This window comes from Talpa europaea, assembly GCF_964194135.1.
Source record: "Talpa europaea genome assembly, chromosome: 12".
NCBI classification, from domain to species: domain Eukaryota; kingdom Metazoa; phylum Chordata; class Mammalia; order Eulipotyphla; family Talpidae; genus Talpa; species Talpa europaea.
The window spans coordinates 73,650,327-73,667,664 of NC_140079.1; the positions used below are offsets into that span (position 1 = coordinate 73,650,327).

At 37.9% G+C, this 17,338-nt stretch overlaps 1 protein-coding gene across 2 annotated transcripts in view; it reads right to left on the bottom strand.

Annotated features, from left to right (window-relative positions):
* Positions 1-17,338, bottom strand: part of SEPTIN14 (septin 14) — a gene marked incomplete at both ends in the record, with an annotated part of 257,692 nt that overhangs the window by 5,807 nt on the left and 234,547 nt on the right. The window contains 6 exons of one of the 2 annotated variants that reach the window (XM_084249183.1): positions 277-373; positions 1,760-1,921; positions 3,448-3,634; positions 6,293-6,488; positions 7,502-7,622; positions 15,646-15,705. In XM_084249183.1, the coding sequence (XP_084105309.1) occupies positions 277-373; positions 1,760-1,921; positions 3,448-3,634; positions 6,293-6,488; positions 7,502-7,622; positions 15,646-15,702 (820 nt within the window). Of the gene's footprint in view, positions 1-276; positions 374-1,759; positions 1,922-3,447; positions 3,635-6,292; positions 6,489-7,501; positions 7,623-15,645; positions 15,706-17,338 lie in introns of those variants that run through there. The other variant, XM_084249182.1, reaches the window with a different exon arrangement.

Consider the following 17,338-nt stretch of genomic DNA (forward strand, 5'->3'; position numbering starts at 1 on the left):
GAGGGTCTGCTCAACCTTTGTGGATTTTTGCCTAAAGCATCATTCAGCAAACTCCTATGAGAATGAATCATAGTCAAACTAAACGTTAGTTTAAATGAAACAAAATCTTTGCTTATTATTGTTAATTTACTGTTTAATAATAGTTACCAATATTAGCAAAAGTTAAAATAATATTATGAAAAATATTTTTAAATAATTATATTACATATAAATATATGTATTATACCTTTAATATAATCTCTTCCAGAGCAAGCCTATTCAGTTCATCATATTTACCTTGTAAAACTCCCCAAGGGTACTGACGGCCTCTGACCATCCTTTTTCCAACTTTTACCTCATCTGTACTCCCTACTACAGCAAAAGGCAATTCTCCCTATAAAGTAAGAACAATAGTAGTTACATTCCTTATACCAATATGCCTTACTCTGGTACTCTTAACTTATATGAGTAAGGGATACACCCTGACTCAGATTTTATGACTGGAAGTAAATATATGCAAATTTGTTTCTGCAAACATTAGCCTTAGGCCACATACAGTTTAAAAACATCTACTGAATAAAGCCTAAAGCAAGGCATTCTGCTGTGAGAAACAAAGAAAAAAAAATTTAATAGACAATATTTTTCTTATGTTGTCTTTACCCTGAAACGCAAAGATAATATTAAGGAAATGATATGCAAATCACTTTGAGCTCTAGCATCAATGTTAAAAGACAAAATCATTAAGAATAACTATGATGGTAGTAAAAATCAAAATCAGGGCCCCCCTGGTGGCGCAGGTGGTTGAGTGCCGCGCTGTGAAGCTGTCCGCAGCCTCTGCAGTGCCCGTTCAATCGATCCTGGCCTGCCGGCGAGGGTCCCACATGGCGCAGCAGACCTCTCCTGTCGCACCCGCTGCTCCCCTCAGCAGTGCCTTCGGTCTGTCTGCCTGTTCTGCTCCCCGCTCTGTCTCTGGTGAATTCTCTCACCCTCCCACACATCTGGCCTGTACCCCGTTCTTGCATAAATAAATAAATCAATCTTTAAAAAGAAAAAAATCAAAATCAACAAGCAACTATAAACTAGCGACACACTACAGGGGCAGGGAGAGGAAGGATTAGGGTCAAAATAAGAGGGGGGCAATTGTATGGGGAATATAACCAAAATGAAAATGCATACATTGTGCAAAAATGAAAAATGAGGTAAGAATTATATATATATAGGAGCAGAGATATAGGAAAAAGAGAATAGATATCTGAAAAAATGTTTTTTTCCCAGGAAGATAACGTATTAATAGTCAATAAACACATCAAAAACAAAACAAAACAAATGTTATATAATTCCATTCATATGACATGTCCAGAACAGAAAAATCTACAGAGAAAAAGGTTTGTTTAGTGGTTTCCTGGGTTGTAGGAGAGGAGGGCTGACAGGCAGTAGGGCAAGAGTTAAAGAATATGGGGTTTCTTTATGAAAATGTTCAAAATTGACTATGGCAATGTTGCACATATGTGTGAATAGACTAAAAAGCACTGAATTTTATACTTAAATGGGTGAATCATATGGTACATGGACTATACCTCAAAACAAGGCTATTAAAAAAGAACTGATTCTTAGAAAACATATTCAAAATCAAGAAAATAAAACATTTTTCCCACACTGGAGTTTGGAAAAACTATCATTTTTATAGTGTTTTTGTCAGATACAAGTGCCAGTATGCTATCATATTGCTACTTACAAATTGTATTTTCAGTCCCACATATAAAACACAATTGAAGCTTACATTCATTGAGGAGTTCACTGGAGCAACAGTTTCGTCATCTGTTGGGAACTGGTATATCTGGATGCCATTACTAGCCAATTCACTCATTATCTTACACTTAAATTTATGTAAATCACTTTTAGAAATTGTATCTGCCTTTGCAATCAGTGGTATGATGTTCACCTATTAAGGAGGAACCAAACAAAATCTCAGTGTTGAGGTTTGGTGTTAATCCTGGAATTTTAACAGTCAAAAATCTCTCAGTGTTCAACAATACATTTTTTTGAACTAGATAATCACTGATTATCAGGCTTTCCTTACAAAATTGTTTTCCAAAGTTATCAATACTTCTGAAGACTAATCTTTATCAGCATTCAGGTTAAAAGACTTAACTTTCTTTCTCATACTTCTAGAGTTAATAAAATGTTAGTAGAGTGAAGTAGTCTAATTCATTATCAATTTGATTTCTTGTTAAATTGAGTACTATAGCCAGAAGATACCATCATCAAAAATCATAGAACAAATTAATTTTGTCCTCCTACCTATCACTTCTATGCATCACCTTTGTCTTACATCCATTAATGAAGGTCCCATTTTCACAAATCCTTGCTCTTCCTCAGTGTCTTTGCAGATAAGTTTGCTTGTACTTTCCAAAGATCATTTAAAATAATAAATTCTTAGCAAAGTGTATTTGTATATTTGTGTATTTGTGTATAGTACCTTGACAACAATTATGTTTATTTGTCAGTTATAAAAAGGAGCTATTTGAAGTTGAAATTTTATCTATAAACTTTCCTTCCTAGTTCTGCAATCTGTCTTCATGCATTTACATCTTTTTTTTAAATTAATTTTATTTATTTATGCACACAAGAACTGGGATGTAGGCCAGAGGTACAGGGGTGGGTGAGAGGATTCATCAGAGACAGAGTGGGGAGCAGAACAGGCAGATCTACTGAAATACACTGCTAAGGGGAGCAGCGAGAGAGATCTGCTGCACCATGTGGGTCACCTCTCTGGTTAGGGATCGAATTCTTGCCGCAGTGGCTGGCAATAGCTTGATAGTGCTGAGACTTAACCACTTGTACCACCAGGGAGGCCCCATGCATTTACATCTTAAAAATTAAAATTTGCAAAAAGTATAATAGGCAAAATTCTAAAATATCTCCTATTATTGTTAAAATAAGATAGCTTGTCAACATAATATAAAGTTCAGTTATATGGTATGAATTTGTAAGTCAGTTTTAGCTATATTGCTGTTTTAGATTCCTCAAAATACATTCTTAAAAATCTTTATGCAGATTTAATGTTCCAGTATTGTAAGTGCTTTTAACTTTGTCTAACTTTAACATGTGCAACAATAGCTTCTACAACAAAAGGCAGACACTGCTAAGGTAGATTCAAGTCTTAACACAAATGCCTTGGTAACAAAACTTTCAAAGAAAGAAGTTTCAGAAGAAACAAAATTTTCCAACACCTTGATCTAGTCTCCAGAACATGAAAAAATTAATTTCTGTTGATTAAACTATTAAATTTATAGTATTTTGTGATGGCCTCCTTAGGAAACTAATACAAATGCTTTAAAGATTAACAAGAAAAAAATATATATACATATTGCAAAATAACAAGGTCTCATTTAAATGCCTTCAAGATATGTAATACCTCAAAATAAATATTAAATCTTAAAAGATTGATAGATTTACTAAACATACCTTACTGTCAATATTCTTCATGGTTAATAGATCAAGAGACTTCAGGGAATGTCCTGTGGGTGAAATGAAGTAAAGACACACATGGATACGAGAATCATGGTACTCGGAGAAGGAACGTTTAATTTTCAATTCTTCTTGAAGATAGGCCTCAAATTGAGCATCTAGGTAGTCAGCTATTGGTTGGTAGCTGAAAAAATTTAAACATTTAACATTGTAGATTAATAATATCTGAAATATGTATTTTTACCATTTAATAGTTAATGTGTACTAGTTTGTCATAGTGATAGAAATGCATATCCTTCTGTAGTAACAATTACAAATGAATAAAAAGACCCATATGCATTGTTTATAGAAATGGCAAAATGATCTGTCAATTCAATGCAATTTGAATTCAATGCAGATCTTTATATATATATGCATGCATGTATAGAGAGAGAGATATGCAAAGAACTAAGAATGCAAACAGCATACTTAAGAAAACCAAAGAGATATATTCCTCAAATATCAGATCTTTTTAAGAAATTAAAATAATTAATAGCGTAGTATTGACAAAAGAGATTTTTTGTACATGATCGGACTATTCTATGTCATAACTGAGATGGTGGAGCTATAACTATGCATTCCTCAACATCTACAGAAATACACACCACAAGAAGTGAATCTTACTGTAGATAAATTTAAGAAGAATGGTGTCAGCATCATGAAAGTGAATGTCTCTTCTTTTTGTGCCCCTTTTTAACAACTAAATATTGACCTCCATCTTTAAACAAAAGTATTTCTAGGGCCTCCCTGGTGGCGCAAGGGTTAAGATGCAACCTATGAAGCAATCCGCAGCCACTGCATCATGAGTTCGATCCCAGGCCAGCCAGGGAGCAACCCACATAATGCAGCAGACCTCTCCTGACTCGCCCGCTGCTCCCCTCAGCAGTGAATTTGGTCAATTTGCCTGTTCTGTTCCCCACTCTGTCTCTGGTGAATCCTCTCACTCCCCGTGCCTCTGGCCTGTACCCCAGCTCTTGTATGCATAAATAAATAAATCTTTTTTTTTAAAAAGTACTTCTATAGGCATTCTGGGCCCCAGCACAATATGCAGAGAACCAGGAGGAGTCACACCTCAATGCCTTGGTAATAGGTAGACAGACCTCCACACAGGCTATGGAACCAGCAAGCCTGCTCCAACCCCTCTTGCAAACAGGAACCCTGGAGAGTGCTGATTTGGCAAATACCCAGAAGAGACACTTGCATAATTTCAACAAGGGAGAGATTCCAGCAATTCATTGGAACAACAAACAAAACAAACAAGCACACAAAAAAAGAATTTGGATGCACTAGACAGAATAAGAGGAACTTTGCCAGAGCCAACCCTCCACAAAGGCAACACAGAGTGAAGCTGAGATTACTGGTGGCAACCTCTCCCACAGGGTTAGGGAGAGTGGTGAGTAAGAGTCAAGCTACCACAGCTGTGAAGGATGGGGCTGGAGAAAACCACTCCACTCCAGCAACACACAGAGTACTGAGGCAGGAACACCATGAAAGAGAGGAGGGAGGAGAACAAGATAAGAAAATCAAGGGCATTAAAGGGTCATGGTCCCTGCTGATGGGGCTGAGGACTTCAGCGGGGAACCATCCATGAGACTCTGGTGGAACCACACCTGACGACTCCCCCGCTGGGCTCTGGAGACTCCTAGTGCTCTGAATGCTGAACCTATAGCTCTACCCACTCCGAAGCCAGTTCCATGTATGCACACTAGAGTGTGGGTGCAAGAGTAAGATCTGGTGAATGGAGTGAGCTCAACAGTCAAACCAAGATCTATGAGCAGGGGAGAAACCACAAATTTGAATTGTAATACAACCTTCTGGGAAAAAAGAAATTTCCAGCAGTCAGTCAGGAAATTTTTAAGAACAAGACATAACAGCTAAGAACTTTGCCACAAGAGGGAGCTAGAAGTGTGGAGCTGGGGTATCCATTCCAGGTGAGGGAAGATCAAGCTTTAGTAGGATCAGTTAGATTTAAGGAGGTGTCTGCTACTTCAAAGGCAAAAACATCAATGTAAATAAAAACCCAAAGAAACATGACATCGCCAAAAAATAACAATAAACAAGGACACACAATTTTGCAACCGCTGATAAAGTTTCAAAACAACTTTTAATGAGTTTTAAAGATACTCAGTGAGACATAAAAAAAACACAGAAAAACAAAAACAATACATGAGTAAAATGAGAATTTTAACCAAGATAGGGGGAAAGTCATAAAGATGAACCAAACATAATTCTGGGAGTGAAAGATCCAATGAATGAGGGAGAAAATTCAAAGGAGAACACCTACAACATAGAATGGATAAAAAGTTTCAGTTTGGCATTAAAGGCAAATATAGGTTCTAAGCAATATTTAAGGAGCATACTATAGTATTTAAATTGTGGTAAGAAAACAATGTAAGATGTACCTGCTTAAAAGTGTTTAAGTGTAAAATACTATTAAATACAGACCCTATGTTGTACAGAAATCTATAGAACTTACTCGCCTGGCATAACTGAAACTTTATACTTTAAACATCATTGACCAGAAATGTCACCATTTTTCCGTGCCTACAACTGTTGATAACCAACATTTCTCTCTCTGTTTCTAATGATATCATAAGCATACTTTCAGTTATGCTGAGTATATAAGTTCTCTTACTTATCCCATGCAATTATTAAATTTTTATAATTGGTAATAAGAGAACAATACTTAATTAGGAAACAATTAAAATATAGGAGGAAAAGTCCCACTTAGTCCATGGGAAAAAACAAGTTCCTTAAAACAAGAAAGTTTTTCTTAATTAAAATGTAAAAAGAAAACACTAACCTGGCTTCTTTGTTTATTTGATCACCATATCCTACTGTTTTCACAACGGTCAATTTCAATTGAACTTTGCCGTCCTGAAGTTCATATGTCTGAATTTTAAGACCAACACTTGAGTAAAAATGTGAGGATTTTTTTTCTTTCAAATTAGTATTAAACAAAGTGTCAATCAGTGTTGATTTTCCAATTCCAGTTTCCCCTGTAATAAACATAGAGACATTATCTCGGGTCATAAGATAGCTGAGAGGAATAACAGGGATCCCACACACTTCCAAGACTAGGAAATTCTTGAAAGTATACATGTTACCCATGACCCTCCTCAGATATTTACATAACATACAAAGAAAATATGCACAAAGTTTTATCAGATTTTAAAGAGCACTGAAACATTTAAAGAAAAAAAAAGTCTAAGTAATATGGCTAAGAAGATGAAAACCAATACAAACATTAAAAACATGGCTTTGAATTAAGAGCACCAATGCTTAGAATAAATTGAAATGAGTGTTTGGGAAAATCAAGTAATATTGGGTTGTCGAAAAAGTCATAAGGCATTTTTTTAAATTTTTTTATTTATACAAGAACTGGAGTACAGGCCAGAGGTGTGAGGGGTGAGAGGATTCACCGGAGATGGGGTGGGAAACAGAACAGGCAAACTGAATGAAATACACTGCTGAGAGAAACAGCGGGCAAGTCAGGAGAGGTCTGCTGTGCCATGTGGGTCACCTCCCTGGCTGGGGATCGAACTCGTGCTGCAGTGGCTGCGGATAGCTTCATAGGTTGCATCTTAACCCCTTGCGCGAACAGGGAGGCCCTCATGAGGCATTTTTGCTTGAAAAACAACGAAAAAAGGGCCTCCCTGGTGACGCAGCGGGTTGAGCACCACGTTGTGAAGCTGTCCGCAGCCTCTGCAGCATGGGTTCGATTCCCAGCTGGCCAAGGAGCAACCCACATGGCGCAGCAGACCTCTCCTGTCTTGCCCACTGCAACCCTCAGCAGTGCCTTCAGTCTGTCTGCCTGTTCTGTTCCCCGCTTTGTCTCTGGTAAATTCTCTCACCCTCCTGTGCCTCTGGACTATACCCCAGTTCTTGTATAAATAAATAAATCTTTAAAAAAAAAGTTCTCATTTAAAAAAAAGAAAAAGAAAAACATCAAAAAAATATGTCATGACTTTTCCAACAACACAATAATTCAGATGAGGAGTTTGGCACTTACCCACGCAGAGAATATTAAAAGAGAATCCTTTTTGAATAGACCTAGTCACCAACTGATCAGGCAAACATTCAAAACCAAAATGACTAATCATAGTTAAGGAGCGGGTATTGTCTTCTCTTTGCTAAAAGAAAGAAATGTTTTAATTAGAATAAGAAATGACATAATTTGAAAATATAGTTATAATAATGTTAAAGAAAGTAGAATTGATTATCATATCACACATAAAATATAAATGAAACAAATTTGTGAGAAAAGAAGTCGTTATTCAAGGCACAAATTTTGCTACAATTGTTATAAATAGTGAATCTCTGATCACACTCAGAGACTGTCTTTCTAAATTTAAAAATTGGAAATTAAGGAATTACCAGAAAGTCCAGTTTATTACTCTAAAATCATTTTTTCCAGAGGAAAAAATAACATTTTATAACATTCCATTATTAAGGAAACTCAACAGATATATGTAAGGAAAAATTCATTTAAAACTTTTTAAAAGTAATTAAAAATGTATACTTTAAAAATGTATACTTTGTCATATTCTCTCTGAGAAGGCATATGTTGTTAAGAGAATCCACCTCTAAAAACACCAAGCTAGAACACAGAAATCCATCAATATTACGCATAAAGTTACCAATTGATTGTTTTTCAAAGGTGGGAAAAAATAATTCCAAGAAGGCTTAACAATCTATATTAATCTCACTGTTGGAAATCTCTTCTGGACAACCACAAAATGTCACAAATGTGAGATTCCTTACACTGGCTTCATCCAATGGGGACTTCAGGGGACTCTGTAGGGTTCAACCACTAGTAAAATTATTGTGATGGAGAAAGGGGAAGGGCTTCCAAAAACCAGCACCTGGATCTTGGGAGACCAAATCCTACATGCATAATCGAAGTAGTCCCAACCATCAGCTTTAATCATCTGCAGAGCCAAGTTGGCTTAATCTGACCTGGGAACTTTGTGGGGTGTGGAACTACCTGATTCAGGTCCTCAAATGACTTTTTCTAACCTGAACCCAGTCTGCTCACACTGAGGTGGCAGAACTAAGCCACAAACTTACCCACTGTGGGGTGTGGCTGCTGGCTCCAGTTGTCCAGAAGGACTGGTGAGAACACCTGCAAGTTCAAGCTGAGAGACAGGTGGAAAGACCTGCAGAGCAAGCCATTGACCCAGTTGGGCCTGGAAACTTCAGACATAGGCTGAGTCAAAGCCACCAAAAAAAGAGCTTTTGCTGGTCTGGAGCTGCTCCCTTGCTGCACCTGTGCATGGAAACTAATCCATAGTCCCACTCCTTGATGAATACAGCAGCCCTCCTAACAAGAGAACCCAACCAGAGCACATGGGGAGGTTATAGTCCATTCAACAGCCAAGTTCAGTGGCTCCTGCACAAAGAGTAGAGCCTATGGCTTTCTCCACCTTCAGAGCAAAACCGCTGGCCTCACCTCACTTTGGAATTAAGTGTACTCTTGCCTTACTCACTTCTTCAAATAAGGAGCTATGCAGACTATAGGTTTCATTTGCTTCCCCACCATGGCAGAAAAAATAATTCATACCCCATCTATTGCTGAGTATATTACCTGGTCCCAATCACCTAGTAAGCCTGACCAGACAATCCAGACAACCACAGAACCAAACCTTACTTGGGCAGAGAACGAAGACACCAATCTTATCCTGTTGTCCTCAGCTATTGGCAAAAATTCGCACACCTACTCAAATTAGACCCTAATAGCAAGCCCTAACTGTCTATAAATTTTATCAGTAGATACATTCAGAACCCAGTGAACTGACTAGTGGAGCTGTTAATGTCAAAGTGAGCCTGTAAATTCTGGAAGAGGAACCTAATTACTCAAATGAACACATGCCAACATGAAAAGTCAAGGATCAGGTAAATACGTCACAACCAAAGGAAACTAATAAAGTTCAAAAATTGACCCTAAAGAAGTAGAGACCAAGAACTACCACAAAAAGAATTCAGAATAATCTTTCTTTTTTTTTTTTTTTTTTTTTTTTTTATATAGAGGCATGCTTTATTTATTTGTTTGCTGGTTTGTTTGTTTGTTTTGTTTATACATGCACTGGGTACAGTCAGAAGCGCGGGAGGGTGAGAGAATCACCAGAGCCAGAGCGGGGAGCAGAGCAGGCAGAAGGACCGAAGTACACTGCTGAGGGGAGCAGCGGGCGGCAGGAGAGGTCTGCGCGCCATGTAGGACCCTCCTCCGGTGGCCTGGGAGCAGCCGGGGATCGAACCGGCGCCGCAGAGGCCGCGGGGCAGCTTCGCAACCCAGCGCTCAACCGCTGCGCCACCGGGGAGGCCCCAGAATAATCTTTCTTAAAGAAGTTTAATAAAATATGAAAACAGGGCCTCCCCGGTGGCGCAGTGGTTGAGCACTGGGTTGCGAAGCTGCCCGCAGCCTCTGCGGCGCCGGTTCGATCCCCGGCTGCTGAGGGTTCCACATGGCACGCAGACCTCTCCTGCCACCCGCTGCTCCCCTCAGCAGTGTACTTCAGTCCTTCTGCCTGCTCTGCTCCCCGCTCTGGCTCTGGTGGATTCTCTCACCCTCCCCCGCTTCTGACTGTACCCAGGGCTTGTATAAATAAATAAATAAATCTTTGGGAAAAGAAATATGAAAACACATAGACAGACAGCGAAATTAAGAAAATAATGCATGAACAAAATGAAACATTCAGAAAAGAAATGAAATTACTGTTTTGGGGAAAAAATGTCCTAGGGTTGAAAAATACAATAAATGACCTGAAGAAATCAATGGGGAGTTTCTAAAGCAGACTTGATTGTGCAGAAGAAAGATCTAGGGGATAGGACATTTGAAATTATCCAGTCAAAGGAACCAAAAAAAAAAAAAAAAAAAAAAAAAAAAAAAAAAGAAAAGAAAAGAATGGGGGAAAAAAAGAGTGAAGAAAATACACATGAGATACATGTATTAGAAACATAGGAAAGAAACAATATTTGCATTATGGGATAAAAGACAAAGGGAGGAAAAGTATATATAAAGCAATAATGGCTTAAAACTTTCCAAACCTGGGGCTTCCCCTGGTGGCGCAGCGGTTGAGCGCTGGGTTGCGAAGCTGCCCGTAGCCTCTGCGGCGCCGGTTCGATCCCCGGCTGCTCCCCGGCCACCGGAGGAGGGTCCCACATGGCGTGCAGACCTCTCCTGCCGCCCGCTGCTCCCCTCAGCAGTGTACCTCGGTCCCTCTGCCTGCTCTGCTCTCCCCTCTGGCTCTGGTGAATTCTCTCGCCCTCCCGCGCTTCTGACTGTACCCAGTGCTTGTATAAATAAATAAATAAATAAATCTTTATAAAAAAAAAAAAAAAAACCTTTCCAAACCTAGGGAGAGAAATAGACATCCATATCCATGAGGCCTAATGGACCCCAAATAGGTTTAATCCAAATAGGATGACACCAAAACACATTATAATTAAATTTTCAAAAGCCAGAAAAAAAATAAAAAGAAGGGCCTCCCCTGGTGGCGCAGTGGTTGAGCGCTGGGCTGCGAAGCTGCCCACAGCCTCTGTAACACCAGTTCGATCCACGGCCACCAGCGAGGGTCCCACATGGCACGCAGACCTCTCTTGCCAGGCCCACTGCTCCCCTCAGCAGTGTGTTTCGTCAGTCTGCCTGTTCTGTTCCCCTCTCTGGCTCTGGTGAATTCTCTCACCCTCCCACGCTTCTGACTGTACCCAGTGCTTATATAAATAAATAAATAAATCTTTTAAAAAAAAAAAGGATTATGAAACCAGCAAGAGAATATAAAGGGTTACATAAAAAGGAATGCATTAGTCTACAGGCAGATTTCTCAACAAAAACTTTTCAGACCAGGAGACAATAAGATCATATGTTCAAAATATTGAAAGAAAAAACTGCCAGCCATTAACAAAGACTGAGTAAAGACTTTCCTGGACACACAATAGCTGAGGAAATTCATCACCAATAACTACCTTATAAGATATGCTAAAAGAATTTACTTCTACTTCTCTGTGTAGAAGTACAAAAAGGACACTATTAACATTTTTTAAAGATGTAGGGGCCTCCCTGGCGATGCAAGGGGTTAAGCTATGAAGCTATTGGCAGCCACTGCAGCACGAGTTTGATCCCTAGCCAGGGAGCTGACCCACATGGCACAGCAGGCCTCCCGTCTCACGCGCTGCTCCCCTCAGCAGTGTATATCAGTAGATCTGCCTGTTCTGCTCCCCACTCTGTCTCTGGTGAATCATCTCATCCCCTGCAACTCTGGCCTGCACCCTAGCTCTTATATGCATAAATAAATAAATCTTTTTAAAAAATGGATTAAAGACTTGAATGTATGACCTGAAACCATAGAATTCATGGAAGAAAGCACAGGCAATAAACTCTTTGACATCAACCTTGGTAAAGACTTCTTTGTATCTAACACCAAAAGCAAATGCAGCAAAAGCAAAAACAAAGTGGAACAACATCAAGCTAAAATCTCCTTCACAGCAAAGAAAATCGTAAACAAAATGAAAAGACAATCTGCAAAATGGGAGAAAATATTTGAAAATTATGTCTGGTGCAGGGTTAATATAAAAAATATATGAAGAACTCATATAACTATTAGCAGAATAACAACAAATCTGATTACAGGATGGTCAGAAATTCTGTATAGACATTTTCCGAAGAAGACACACAGATGGCTAACAGGTACATGAAAAGATGCTCAACATCATCAAATCAAGGAAATGCAAATCAAAACCATAATGATATTTGTCTCATACCTATTAGAATGGCTGTTATCAAAAAGGCAAATAATAACAAGTGCTGGTGATGGTGTAGAGAAACTCTTGTGCACTGTGGTGAGAATGTAAATTGGTGCAGCTACTATCAAAACAATATGGAGATTCATTTAAAAAATAGAACTGGGCCTCCCCGGTGGCGCAGCGGTTGAGCACTGGGTTGCGAAACTGCCTGCAGCCTCTGCAGCACCAGTTCGATCCCCGGCTGCTCCCCAGCCACCAGAGGAGGGTTCCACATGGCGCGCAGACCTCTCCTGCCACCCGCTGCTCCCCTCAGCAGTGTATTTCGTCCGTCTGCCTGCTCTGCTCCCCGCTCTGACTCTGGTGAATTCTCTCACCCTCCCGTGCTTCTGACTGTACCCAGTGCTTATATAAATAAATAAATAAATAAATAAATAAATAAATAAATAAATAAATAAATAAATAAATCTTTTAAAAAAAATAAATAAAATAAAAAATAGAACTACTATATGATCCAGCAATTCCACTTCTGAGTATTTATCTGGAAAAAAAAAAACAAAAAAACACTAACTCAAAAAGGGTACACGGATCCCATGTTCATTATGTAGTCAAATGTCCATCAGTGAGTAAATGGATAAAGAAAATGTGAGGGGCTGGGGAGGGAGAACTGGACTACCACAAGCAAAAGAATGAAACTACACCACTGTTTCATACCATACACAAAAATTAACCCAAATATACACACAGATATACAAAATAAAAAAAATTAGCCATAAAAAAATAATAAAATCTTGGCATTTGCAACAATATGAATAGACCTTGGGTGCACTATAAATAAAATAAGTCAAAAAAAGAAAAACAAATACCTTATGTTCTCACTTATATGTGGAATATTAAAAAAGGTAAATTAAACTAAATTCACAGGTATAGAGACAGATTGGTGGTTACCTGAGGCAGGGTTAGGGGGCAGAAATGAGGGAAAAGGTCAAAAAGTGCAAATTTCTAGTTGTGAAATAAATATCTGGGGGATACAATGTACAGCTTGGCAACTATAGTTAATTTGAAAGTTGCTAAGAAAGATTTTAAAAGTTCTCATCCCAAGAAAAATCACTATGGTGATGGATGATAATACATAGTGGTGATCATTTTGCAATATGTACAAATATTGAATCATTATGTTGTACGCCTAAAACCAATGTAAAATTATACAATGTTAAATTGCATAATTTAAAATTAAATTTTTAAAAAGAATACAGTTTTATTCTTTAAAAAGAATACAGGTTTAATATATATGATGAGTTGTGAGTTCTTCTCTACTTATGAAAAGGACATTCTGATCCATATAATCTAAAAATTATTTTAATGTAGCAATAATAGATTTGGACACTACATGATCCTCTCTGACCTGGACTCCCTTATGACAGTCTTCTCTCATTTTTAAAACTGTAGCTTAGGGAGGTAACATCAAAAGAGCCAATGGCACAAGTATAATTCTTTGTCTTATCAGAAAGGACAAGAAACCTTGACCTCTTTAGCACCAAGTTCTCACCCACAGAGAAAATAGTGCTAGGAGGGATTCCCATGGTATCATCACTGTTATGTGACAGATGTCTTCTGATGAACCAAAAAGTTCTTTCTTAAAATATTTATTTTTGGGCCTCCCCGGTGGCGCAGCAGGTTGAGCGCAGCACTATGAAGCTGTCCACAGCCTCTGCAATGCAGGTTCAAGTCCTGGCCAGCCAGGGAGATTCCCACATGGCGTGGCAGACCTCTCCTGTCTCGCCCACTGCTCCCCTCAGCAGTGTATTTCGTCAGTCTGCCTGTTCTGCTCCCTGCTCTGTCTCTGGTGAATTCTCTCACCCTCCCGCACCTCTGGCCTGTACCCCAGTTCTTGTATAAATCAATAAATCTTACAAAATAATTTAAAAAATAAAGGGAAAGATTGAAACTGGGGGACTGAAGAAGGAAAATTGAAAAAATAAAAAGAATTCCAACAATAGAGAGTTTTGAATATGAGACTAAGTACTATGGATTTAATCTAAATAGTAACAAACAGTGACTGGAGCTTCTGAGCCAGGGAATAATAGAAGATGTCAAGAAGATGACCATGGTAGTGGAATGCAGAGTGGTGGGGAGAGGAAACCTGACCCAGGAGAATTGTGGAGCCACTTGCTAATAGAAGTGAGTGGTAATGAAATTACTGGTGTGAATGGAAAAAAAGGAAATAATCAGGGCCTCCCTGGTGGCGCAGGCGGTTGAGTGCAGCGCTGTGAAGCTGTCTGCAGCCTCTGCAGCACTGGTTCTATCCTGGCCAGCCGGCCGGCGAGGGTCCCACATGGCACAGCAGACCTCTCCTGTCTCGCCCGCTGCTCCCCTCAGCAGTGTATTTCATCAGTCTGCCTAGTCTGTTCCCCGCTCTGTCTCTGGTAAATCCTCTCACCCTCCCACACATCTGGCCTGTACCACGGTTCTTGTATAAATAAATAAATAAATAAATCTTTTTTTAAAAAAAGGAAATAATCAAAATAACTTGACAACTTAAACAGATATTATGATCAGTAATAAGAAAATCAGAAGAGAAAACTAATTTTTTGTGAGAGATAAATGTCACTTTGAGTTTTAAAATTTTAATTTTAAGGAAAGTATAGAAATACCCATTACAGTGTTGTAAGCCAATGCACCTTCAATTAAAAATAATAATAATAATTAATTAAAATAAATAAAAGTGGAATAGCCATTCACTCCAAAGGCGTAACAGTAAGAGAGGAAAATATGGTCATTTGATGGTTCAAACTAAAATATATAAAAACATACATTTTTGAGAAAGAGAAAACATCAGGAGCCATTGTGAAGCTTTAAACCAACACTATTTAAATATCTCAATACTCTAGATACATTTGATATTTTGGTCATAAAAAATTCTAAGTCAGTTTTTCCCATTCTCTCCTTTAGTGTAAATTTTTATATTAAATATCATATATTCTTCTTAGTATAAAGACTCATCTTAGAGTGGAACTTAGTGCAGTCCCACCTGGTAAAGTAATAAAATAAGCAGCCGCCCCCACTAATTCTTAAAATAATTTCATTTAAAAGTTACTATAAGTACATAAATTTCCAAAAACATATACATCAAAATAGTTCTATTCTTTTCACCCAGTCTGGAGTTTTAATTTGTTATTCTCTGGTGTAAACAGGAGGAACAGCCTTTTGCACTACTAATAATATCTGCAGACTCAAGAAACATGCAACAATTATTTAAGTCATCAGTGATATAGTATAAGAGTTATTTCATGTCCAAAATCAAAACAAAAACTAAAGCCTTTAACATTTAGGTTTTTATCAGTTTGCTGAGTCAATAGTTTGTAGAATCTTTTTGAAATACAAATAGGGTAGTTCTGTTTAAAAGATCTACTCAACTGTATCTTCATCATCATTGCATATCTGTGTGGACACACATGTTGGTTTTTCTGCCATTCCAGACTGAAAGAGCTGAAAACAAAAAACAAAGAACCTTTTAAAAATTACCTTAAAGGCTTTATTCCTACAATATAATTTAGATCAATAAGGGAGTCTTATAAACATTATCCAAAGTTTGGGTTTTCAGAATACACTACTGTGTTTTAAATATTGGCTCTCTTGCTAGACAAGTTTCTGTATAATAAATAATGTATAATATTTTATTTATAATGTACAGTAATATATTTAGCATAAACACACACAAAAAAAGGCATCTAAAGGAAGGCTAATTCTCTTTTAAACTCAAGAGAACAAAGAGTATTCTTTTTCTTTAAAGGACTCCCTGGGCATCTGAAAGGGAAGTTGGGAAATTGCTGTGAACAGTGTTAAAAGAACCAGGAAGACACTTAACCATTACTTAACTTTCTCAGTGGCTTAGTAGGGGAGACAGGGAATGGAAAAATGTACTTACTAAAGGAGAACTGGGAAAGCAGAACTTATAAATATCTTAGAAGTCCCTCAGACACTGAGCTGAATTAGTGATGGAGGTCATTTATGAAGCACTAATTCTGAATCTAGCATTGTGCTCAGTGCTTACGGGGTTTACCTCCTTTAGACCTCATCATAGATAGGAGATACACATATTTTTATTTCCATTTGACAAATGAGAAAATTAAAATTCAGAAAAAATCAAGCAACTTACTTGCCCAGGATTTCAGCTGTGCAGCAAACACAGGTCTGAACTGACTCCAAAGCTGGTTTTCCTTCTGCTGTCCGGGATTGTGAACCAAATATTCATTGTGTTTGCAACAGTTTGGAATAAGGGAGGAGAGGTACAGAAAAGAGCATGTTGTGCTGATTGCTAAGCAGAATTTTCTGAGAAGGCCATGCTTTCTTATTTTTGAATACAGCAAGAGATATCGAGGACAGGAGGCTTGCTTTAAAAGAAATATTATATATGTGTCCCAAAGAGAAAAGCAAACAAAATCAAAGAATGTTCTGTACCATGATAGCTTCACATGATGTATCCTGGGGATTATTCCACTTTAGAATATAGAATTATCTCATTTTCCCCCTAATAATAATGTTCTCTAATAGAGTGTTCTGTTCCATGATATAGTTTGTTCTAGTTTAATATATATGAAGGTTCTAAATTATTTAGCAGAGCATTAAAGTTGGCCATTGCAGTGACTTCCAACTTTTAATTGCAAACAGTTAAACCACTGAAAAAGGTTTGCTTCCTAAGTTCTTATACTGCTCAGAATTTGAAGCAGTTACCGTAAGTTCAAGGGTCTCAAGTTTCAATTTGCAGAGGAAAAAGTTTTGGAAATCTGAAGTACACCATGGTGACGATAGTTATTAATACTGTATTGTATTGTTTGTTCTTACACATACTCACACATAAATGATAACTAGTTATCATTAATTAGCTTGTTGTGGAAATTATTTTACAGCATTATATGTATATCAAAGCATCACATTGTATGCCTTAAATATATACAATATCTGCTTGTCATTTATAGCTCAATAAAGGTAGCAAATAGAGAAGTAAATTTTTAAGAAGAATCTCTCCATGTAACTGAACGCATTCACAGCAACAAAAGAAAAAGGAGAATTCCCATAAAGCATTCATACCATATCCAAGTGCAATGAC